Source organism: Mytilus edulis, chromosome 7, assembly GCF_963676685.1.
Source record: "Mytilus edulis chromosome 7, xbMytEdul2.2, whole genome shotgun sequence".
In the NCBI taxonomy this organism is placed as follows: domain Eukaryota; kingdom Metazoa; phylum Mollusca; class Bivalvia; order Mytilida; family Mytilidae; genus Mytilus; species Mytilus edulis.
This window is the reverse complement of record NC_092350.1, coordinates 66,486,544-66,496,192: the sequence shown is the minus strand read 5'-3', so window position 1 is coordinate 66,496,192 and position 9,649 is coordinate 66,486,544. Positions and strand designations below refer to the sequence as shown.

The 9,649-nt window shown below is 34.0% G+C and overlaps 1 protein-coding gene across 1 annotated transcript; it reads right to left on the bottom strand.

Annotated features, from left to right (window-relative positions):
* Positions 1-424: 424 nt before the first annotated feature.
* On the bottom strand, positions 425-6,491 carry LOC139482026 (uncharacterized). Its single transcript, XM_071265662.1, has 4 exons — positions 6,399-6,491; positions 5,659-5,769; positions 4,079-5,209; positions 425-2,432 (listed from the first exon to the last, which is right to left on the bottom strand). The coding sequence occupies exons 3-4, from the start codon at positions 5,178-5,180 to the stop codon at positions 1,891-1,893; spliced, it is 1,644 nt and encodes a 547-aa protein (XP_071121763.1). The 5' UTR covers positions 5,181-5,209; positions 5,659-5,769; positions 6,399-6,491; the 3' UTR covers positions 425-1,890.
* Between the last annotated feature and the right edge of the window lie 3,158 nt (positions 6,492-9,649).

Below are 9,649 nucleotides of genomic sequence, written 5' to 3'. Positions count from 1 at the left end.
ATACCACGAATACCCTTATGTTGGTTAACAATATCCCTCAAGTCATCAATCAATGGTATGTAATTCAAACAAGAGGGAACTGAAATTGCTATATCAAATTATGCAAGTTAACAAAAACACTTCAACAATTGCTAATTTCAAAATGACCGAAGAACAACATTATCAGAATGTTTATATAAGAATGTTTGTTACAGGCGATTTGCATTTGAAGCATTTAAGATTCAAAAGCCTTTTATTTTGATTATAATCATAAATCAGAAGTTTCATTCTTTATTGCATTAAATAACATTTAGAACAGAACATAAAACAAAAAACCCAAGATTATTAACATAAGACCTGTGTATCGATATGTGGTCAAGTTGATAGAATTGAACCAAGAAACCACGAATTATTCATAACGAAATTGGCATAAACACAATATGTAAAATTTTAGAATAATGATTTATTTCTAGTACAATACAAATTATCTTAGACATCAGTTACATTTCTGTCAAACTAACAATTTGAACGGGTTTCGATTATATATTGTTCCTTCATGGGTTATCAGCTCTTCAACATGTGTAATACCTATTTGACATTTAAATAAATTGGCCTCCTGTGTCACCAAATTAAGGTGACGCTTATTACTAAAAGCAGATTTGGTGCGGTTTATATCGTTATAGTTGCTACGGACAAAGACATGACAGACGGGGTCCCAATCTGGATATGTTGACTTATATATGTAGTTTTTGTCTTGTTTTTGTAGATGTCTTATATATTCAACATTTGTTAGCCTTCATTAAATTAATACAGGTCACCAAAAAGTAAATAGCTTAACATATTTAAAATTCATTCCTTGTGCAAATGGTAAAATCACAACCTACATAGTGCATTTTTTTCAAAATAACAACGTATAACACAATTTGATAAATCTTATTCATTCTACCTGCTTCTATCATTGTAATTTACAAACCTCAACAGAAAAAAATATTTATAATAAGCATTGCTTCTTTTGTTAAAGTGTTTTCTGACAGGCATTCTGTATGAAACACGGATGCATTTATTTCTATATTACAACGGGCAATTCACACGATCATTAATACATATAACCGTAGGATATTCAAATCAAAAAGAAAATGAGTTGTGTAATGTCAAGCATACAAAAAAAAAAAGACCAACGAGTTTATAAAGGTATTGATATATGGTCATCCCTTGACTTCCCTAATCCGACGGTAGATTGGCATCCGTTTGGATGTGTAAGATATGAACACTGTATGTAACGTCCGATTTATATGAGAACGTTGAACCAGATGTCTGGTACGGGCATGGTGCCCCGGTCTTTCTTATGAAAGTACGTGTGAAACACCCTAAGTGGTTTGTTGCAATGCAAAGATTTTTTCTTTGTGAATGCTATTTGACATTGACCGAAAAGCAAACAGCATTACATAAAAACTACAAAATCACAAATTTAAAATACATATGAGTAAAAGACGCGGACTATACTAAAGTGGCATGCAAACGAGTCAAGGAAAAACTAACGCCGCCGTTGTAAAAAAAAGAAACATGGATGAAAGACAAACAATAGTTTTACAAAAAATAAAGACGGAGTAAAAACTAAAGCAAGGATGGATTTAAGGTGCCCAAGCTATCAATTCTAAAAACAATTTACCATCTTCTACATGTTCTATGCATGGTTGTCGTCCGTTGACATTTACGGATGAAGACAGTGAAGGGGAACATAATATAGTAAATTCTATTTTACAACAAATTAGCCCATATATATAAATAGTGAATATATATCAAATGCTTGGAGATTATGAATAGACGCAATACGTAGAACTATGGACATATTATTTACAAGTTTGGGTGTGAGCTACTTTTGAAACATTGGAATATAACAAGATTATCAAGCTAGATGAGGTTAAGAGTTTTCAAAATTGCTTGCATTGGTGTTGCAATACATTTGTTCTTTTGTTCTTTGCTGTCGTAGAAACTCGCTATTGCCATAGCAAGACATCCTGTTGGATTTGGCTGATTGTCAGGTCTGACAATTGTTTTATCTTCAACAACATAAATACATGTACCTGAGTCACCTGGTTCGAACGAAAATTGTTCTAACAGCAATTGATTATAAAATCGAAAGTAGTGTCGGCCACTTCTTAGTTTTTCGTCCAATTTTGGAACAACCCAATGTTGAAAATGAACTTCAAAAGGAATTTCCTGAGGTCTTGGACATTCATCTTCTATATCCTGTAAATGAGACTTTACATCTTTGAAATATAAACTTAGACCATGCGACTTATTCTTGAACTTGTCATCATTCTTATCATAATCTTCAAAAGTTACGTTAGATTCCACATATCCAGAGATCATGCCAACGTATTTTGCTTCCACTGCACCAACCAATGCTTTCGGTGTGATGTAGTTGTCGTTCAGATATAAACCCTTCATACCTTTAAAATATATAATATAAAAAATCATAATGACTAAATAAAGACTGTTCAAACGATCTCAACAAAATGTTATTGCAAAAAAATAATCTCAAGTGTACAAATATATTAGAAACCCTGAAATTGCAATTCATGGCAACTAAGACACATTATACCTAACAATTCTGAGATAAAAGGTCCTTATTGGTGAGCACTTCGCCTTATCAAATCGACAAAACAATCTCTTATAAAATGTCACCAATCGTGTTGCTCATGCTATTATACAACCGGTAAACAGTCTTATTCGGTATTGCACATTCGTAACAAGGGAAGGGTAGTGTTGTTACGACATAAGGAACATATCCGATATCATCTGTAAAACGGTTATTGCATAACGGTCAACCAACTCATGATTGCTTTCGTAAAATTTACCAAGGGATGATTTCAACTTCACAATTAAGTTGAATAGCTTCCTCGTGAAGAGCAACACATGACTCTAATACTGTGATGAACTCTTTATCTATGGTATTCAAGACAACTTATGTGTTTTTAGGATGCGGTTTGAAGCAAACAATCGGCATTGTCATGTTAACAAACTGTGTTACTATTCTTACTGACTTTCCTTTATTCATACGAGACTGACTTTCCTTTTTCCTTTCTGTTGTACTATTTCGTGGCGGTCAGTTTTTATTGGAGGAGGTAGCCAAACCGCACTATGAAAATTAACGACCATCGGTAGGTAAACTGACACTCCTAGTCAATTAAGATTGATGGTGAGCCAGACTGATACGTTCTTGATTCAAACTCAATATCTCAGTTTTCACAACCTACTGATACAGTTGTTCTACTATTTAGACTATTTTGCTACTGAGGCCCATATGACTTCATACAGGAGTATCTTAAGAAGTATGAAAATACGCTAGTATCATTTGATATCACATTCCGCTATAAATTTTGTCCTCTCTCTAAATAATTTAACGTTTTCATTGTTAACTTATAAACGCGTCCTGAAATCGTAACAAATTTGAAGTCAATCAAAGAAATAAATCACCTTGATTTGTTAGTTTAACATTTGTTTGAATTGAAATGATTTTTTTCAAAGTAAAATCTTCCTTTCCTAAAACAAGATACTTGTATCAACGTTTGTAACCTGGATTTGTTTTCTCTCAATCGATTTATGACTTTTGAACAGCGGTATACTACTGTTGACTTTATTTGCCATTATCTTTTTTGAAGGAAAGGAACAATCTTTTATTTTATGTATAGTTTGAACTGGAGAATACTATTATAAAGTGTAGAAACGTCAAAAGAGTTAATACTATTGCAAGAGCACACAGACTAAGATTACAGATCTTTCGAATCTTTTGATAGTATACACATCTGATTCACATTGACCCAATGTGAAGCCCGACTGTGATGGCTGATAAAATATATGTTAATAATTTAGGAAGAGGTTTCTTAAAGCATGTGGTAGACCTAGGAATATAACGTTGTTCATTATGACACTTATGTAATTTAGGTATGAAATACCGTCTTAAAAAATATAAGTTTCATCTAAGCTCAAATCCCCTCCCCCCTCAATTTTGTTTTTTTGTATACTATAGACCTATTATTTAGGATTTTCGTCGGGTAAGTACAACAGTTAATGTGGTCAAAATTGTAATATTTACCTAGAAAATTCATTGATTTCACAACAGAAGTTCTGTCGTTTAATAAATCGTTGTTATCAATACATGTATCGCCTTGTAGAACCACTAAGGCTGCGTCTACACTTGTTCCACATGTTCTCCCTCTATCTTCACCAGGGAAATCAGAATCTACAACAAATCCTGCATATGTTTTTGGAGAAGGATATTTAGGATCTTTTGTAGGAAGTTTAGCAAATTCTATATTCGTCTTAGATCTATGACGTTCCCTTTTGTTTCCAGCAATAAGAGTTTTCATGTCATACACAACATGGGCGCATGTTAAAAAGGCATCGCATCCATTCCATTGAACAAAACCTCCCAAAGTTCCAGCTGTAAAGCTACCTAATCGACATATACTGTCACCTATTTGTATCTTTGTCACGAATCTAGCATGTCCTTCAGCTATGTTAGTATCTATTCCGTTGATGGTTTTAGGAAAATGCTGTTCACCCATTGGAATCACTCCTTTAATCTGACAACATAATTGTATAATCGTTCTTCCTAATGGATGGGTGTATATCATTGTCAACTTGCTATGCTTTTTAAAAAACATTTCCGCTATCTCGCTTGATATCGATACAGACGTATGCAAAACGTTACCACTAGGTGACGATACTTTTGTTTTTTTCTCGGTGTATTGTTTTATCGTTTGCTTATCGCCCAGTATTGGAAAACTTTGTTCTATTGGTATTCCATAAAAGTATCTCTGTATTACGTTTGAAAACTTGTCGACTTCTACAACAATGACTGGTTCTGTGGAGCAAATTATAGAATCATCTTTCCTTTGAGATTGATCACATCGACAATGAAAACCTGGCCATACGTCAATTATATTTGGTGTTTGTATAACTTTGCAAAACTGTTTGGTGATACTCCAGCCTATTGCCTTTGAAATATCTTTTCTGTTTTCTTTCATTGATTGATTGAGATATTCACCCAGCTCAGTAGATCGAATATGTCTTGCCAGCAAAAATCGCACTGCCAAATCAAAATTCTGTTTGATGCAATCTGCCATCAGTAAAAGTTCAGTACATATCATATGCTTATAAATCCTTTCAAATGCAGTGGGAACTTTCTCATTCATTCTAAGGTCAGTTTTTAACTCTGTATGCCCTACAATTCAATATCTACTGGATGTTTATTTTCTTTAATTAGATCCAAACAATGTGTTGTACACAGCAAACAATGCACAAGACCAGTTAAGTCATATCAGCCGGATATTTGTAAATATATAATGAAATTGATTGCTTTCATGATAATATTTCTAGGTCATTGCTTTTATATATGTTAGCAAAAACTCTAACTCTAACATTGTTTGGTGTAATGTTCAGACTTATATATATATATAAGGGCGTTCCTAACTAGATTAACAATTTGTTACTGTACAATATTGTTTATGTTAAATCTGTAATGATGAACACACCATCTTACGAAACGTTAACATATATTCAGATTCCTTCGTTGTGCGGTTCTATTTATGATTTTATATCAAATATTAAATTAAGTACATGTGTACGTGAGGAATACATAAAACACTATGCTGCTAAGAAAGGAAGTTATACCTGTTGACTTCACAGCTTCTGACAATGCTGCGAACTTCCTAAGAACATTGAAATCGTTTATGAGATGCAAGCTGTAGTTGTCACAAGTAACCTCCAACTTATAAAACCAGTCTATGAAATATACAAAAAACAAACGTCTGTTGTAAGGCAATATGTTTACACTAAAATATGATTTCGATAGTTTATCAAAACATTTTTTTCAAAGTAAGGCTTTGTAAAACATCAATAGTTGAAACAGAGTATTTTAATCCGTGGCTGGCCTTGATTAACGAAGATCAATAGAACTATCCAAACACAAAAGGTAACAGTCTATAGGAAGACACTGCACCCGATCTTGACATATTACTTGGACACCGAAACGTTAGGTCATTTGTCTTTTTCTTAAGTGTTGTGGAGCTTTTATTTGTTAAAAGTCTTTCGTTTGACCTGGCACTCGATTTGAGCATGATGTCATGATACATTTAATGGGTTCTTTGATTTAGACCTTTAATGTTGATTATAAAAATGTTTGACATTTTCCGTTCAAATACATATATCCATATATAGCGAAATTTGCTAAAAGGAAAAGGCATTGACTACCAGTTGAGACACATATTCAGGACATTTACAAAATATTTGGATAAGACGGAACAAGTATATTTCATTTGAATATGCATGGCAAATTTAAGTCTTTTGTTTATTCATTTTTGCTGTGAAAGAAAGACTCGGACTAGGTACCTATTCCAATATGTTTTCTTTACCTTTTTCACTCTCGTTTTCATCTAAAATCGAACACTTTGACAACGATGATGACCTTCTTCTACCTTGTATTCCTCTCCCAAATTTTGGATTTCTAAAACTAAACCATTGTACGGTTTATATTATTATGCAATTATTCAAATGAAGGCAAATGTTTGTTTTTTTTATATTCAAGAAATAAACATATGCAGATATATTTCCCACAAAACACCAAACCAGTCGCGTACAAATCAAACAAAATAGAATGAAATCAAATAGAAAAAAACAAGAATTTGTCCATCGTACACGGATGCCTCAATCGCATTATCAGTTATTATGTATATGTTCAGTGGACCGTAAAATTGAAGGCAAAACTCTTATTTGGCATTAATTTTAGAAATATTATTTCATAAGGAACATTTGTGCTGAGTTTCGAGTTGATGCGACTTCAACTTCACCAAAGACTACCTTGATCAAACACTTTAACCTGAAGCGGAACAGAAGGACGGACGAACCGACGCATAGACCAGACAACAGAATGCAAATAAATGGGGCATAATAATTATCTCTGTATAACAGAATTGAAAGTTGATTTTAGAAAAAAATTACGAAATGAACATAAATGACAATCAAATTTTGCAAGCGCCTCTGGATGAAAATGTTATGTTATTTGCTTTTATTTCATATAAATTATTAGAAAAAAACACACATTTTAAGGTTAGTGACACGGTAGTCATTCGCTTTAACGAGAAAAATGATAGTGAAAGAAAATCTAACGGTGGTCAAGTATTGAGAGACGATCGTGAAAGCTATGGTATAACGGATCGTGAAAGACATTTAATCGAGAAGACATATGAAAGGTCAGTAAATAATCTTATTTAATTCATTACACAGACAAATTTACAACATAATAAAACTGTCTGTCAAAATGGTTCAACATTATGATCAGTATTTGAGGAAATCCAGTTTTAAAAGTACACAGTTTTTACAAAACAACAAAAGGCAGATTGCTTCTCGACATTTCAATGGCATAAAAATGTAAACAAACATGATATTTTCACAAATTCTAAAAAAATAAACTACATTTATCTCATTTAGGGCATTCTATTTGAATGAATCAAATGGTTCTCATAGTTATTTTGTATAAACATAATCTGAAACTTGGTTAAAAAAAGAAATATGTATGACGTCAATTGTATTCGCTATATTGAATGAAAGTAAGATATCTATGTCTGGCTGTCGGTCAGGGTTCATATACTTTCGACCTGATGTTCTGTATTAATTGGCCAAATACTACATTTCGTTGCATACCCGTATTATAAAGTAAACAGTGGCGGTCTGCCTGAATTGTACTAGACCGATTCTCAGAGCTAAATTTTTTCATGATTTCACCAGAATACCACATAGTACCACGATACCAGAGTACTACACTACCAGAGTACCACACTACCACAGAAGGGTCGAGTCACCATATTTATTTCATATATATACTTATACATTATTTCAAAACACAATCGTATAGCAACGCATTAAGGGTTACACATTTATAGTTTAAAACAGTTAGGCCCGTCCGCTCGGTTTTCGTTACAGTGGTGGCAATGGAGGCACGTACCTACATTTTTGTCTTCTTGCAATAAGTGTAACTATTTTCAAGATAAGGCATAAATATATATATATAAGTGAAATGGAAAGCGCGGAAAATAAATCTTAAACACCTAGGTTGACTTCTAAGTGCTCCCCCGATCTCGGTCCTGAGAAAACATTCCATGATCTGACGCCGACCGGAGAGATAAGCATACGAAAGAACCAAGATCAATGGCCCTCACACGAGAATACGGATAGATACGAAAAGGATGGTATACATCATACTGACAAAAGACCATTGTCAGGAGGTCTATCACTATCAACGAAAGTGGCCATTGACCAAGTGAAAAAGAAGGAAGTTTCAAATAGGGCAACGGTTGGGCATTTGAAACCAAATTCGACGCGGCCGGTAAAACAGAATCTAAGTGAAGAGTCAAGCACCCTTTATAACCATGCTGCCAGGTCTAGGTATGGGTTTAGGAGTCAGAAAGCAGAGGGTACTGCTGAGGCAGAGGGTACTGCTGAGGGAGACTCCGGGAATACAAAACGGGACGTGACATCTTGTGAATCCAGATGGAATTCGAGAGATTTACCTAGGATTTTGGACCGGGGACAACGTATCAAGAATTACCTTTATCGTCCCACGGACGATTCAGAGTTGGGGTGAACGGGACCGACCATGAACACCGTACTATTGAAATGACCAGTAATTTAAATTATTTTGGCATTAGCAATAAACCAAATTTTGAACGTGATTATGATATAAACTTACCAAATACAAACTGATACAAAAAAACCAGCACTTTATGATGGTGAGGGTAATTGGGGAGACTATTTAGTTAAGTTTGAATTAATTGCAACAATAAATAAATGGTCTGACCTAGAGAAAGCTTTAGAACTACCTACTAGCTTTAGAGGTACCGCCCAAAGTATTTTAACAGATTTAAGACCAGAGATGCAGACCAAATTTATACAACTGACTGCCGCTCTACGTCACGTTTTCAACCACAAAACCAAGCAAAAATGTACAGAGCGCACATGAAAAGTAAAATACGCGGACGCACGGAACAAATACCTGTATTAGGCCAAGAAATAAAACGTTTAGTAAGATTAGCATATCCATCAGCTCCAATGGAAGTTAGGGAACATTAAGATTATTGATTCCCTAAATGATGCTGACATGGAATGGGTTATTTTCCTACCCAAAGCAAAAAATATTGATAATGCCTTTCAAGTATAGCTCTTGAATATGAAGCCTTCCAAAATAACAGACGTATATATGACAATAAGCCAGTCCGTGCTGTAAATGAATATGATAATTTTCATCTAGATAAGGAAATAGTTTTGTTTGAACAAGTTGATGACATTTCAGGTCGTCTTGCAAAAATGAAAAATAATGAAAAAATAAGAAAACTTTTCTTGTTACCATTGTGGAGTTTCCAGTCATTTGAAACGGGAATGTCCTGATTGAATAACCGATCCCAAAGGTTCGAAGGTAACCGAACAATCAATTTAATCTCAAGAAAAGTGGCGAACAAAGATCTCATCGGGGAAACTATTAGTAGCTGAAACTGAGGACCGAGTTTTAGCTTAGACTAAATATGAGTTTGAAAAGTCCAATTTTGAAAAATTGAGTCAGATAAAATCAACCAATTCTGATAGTTGATATGTAATTGTCTGTGTTTTTTTA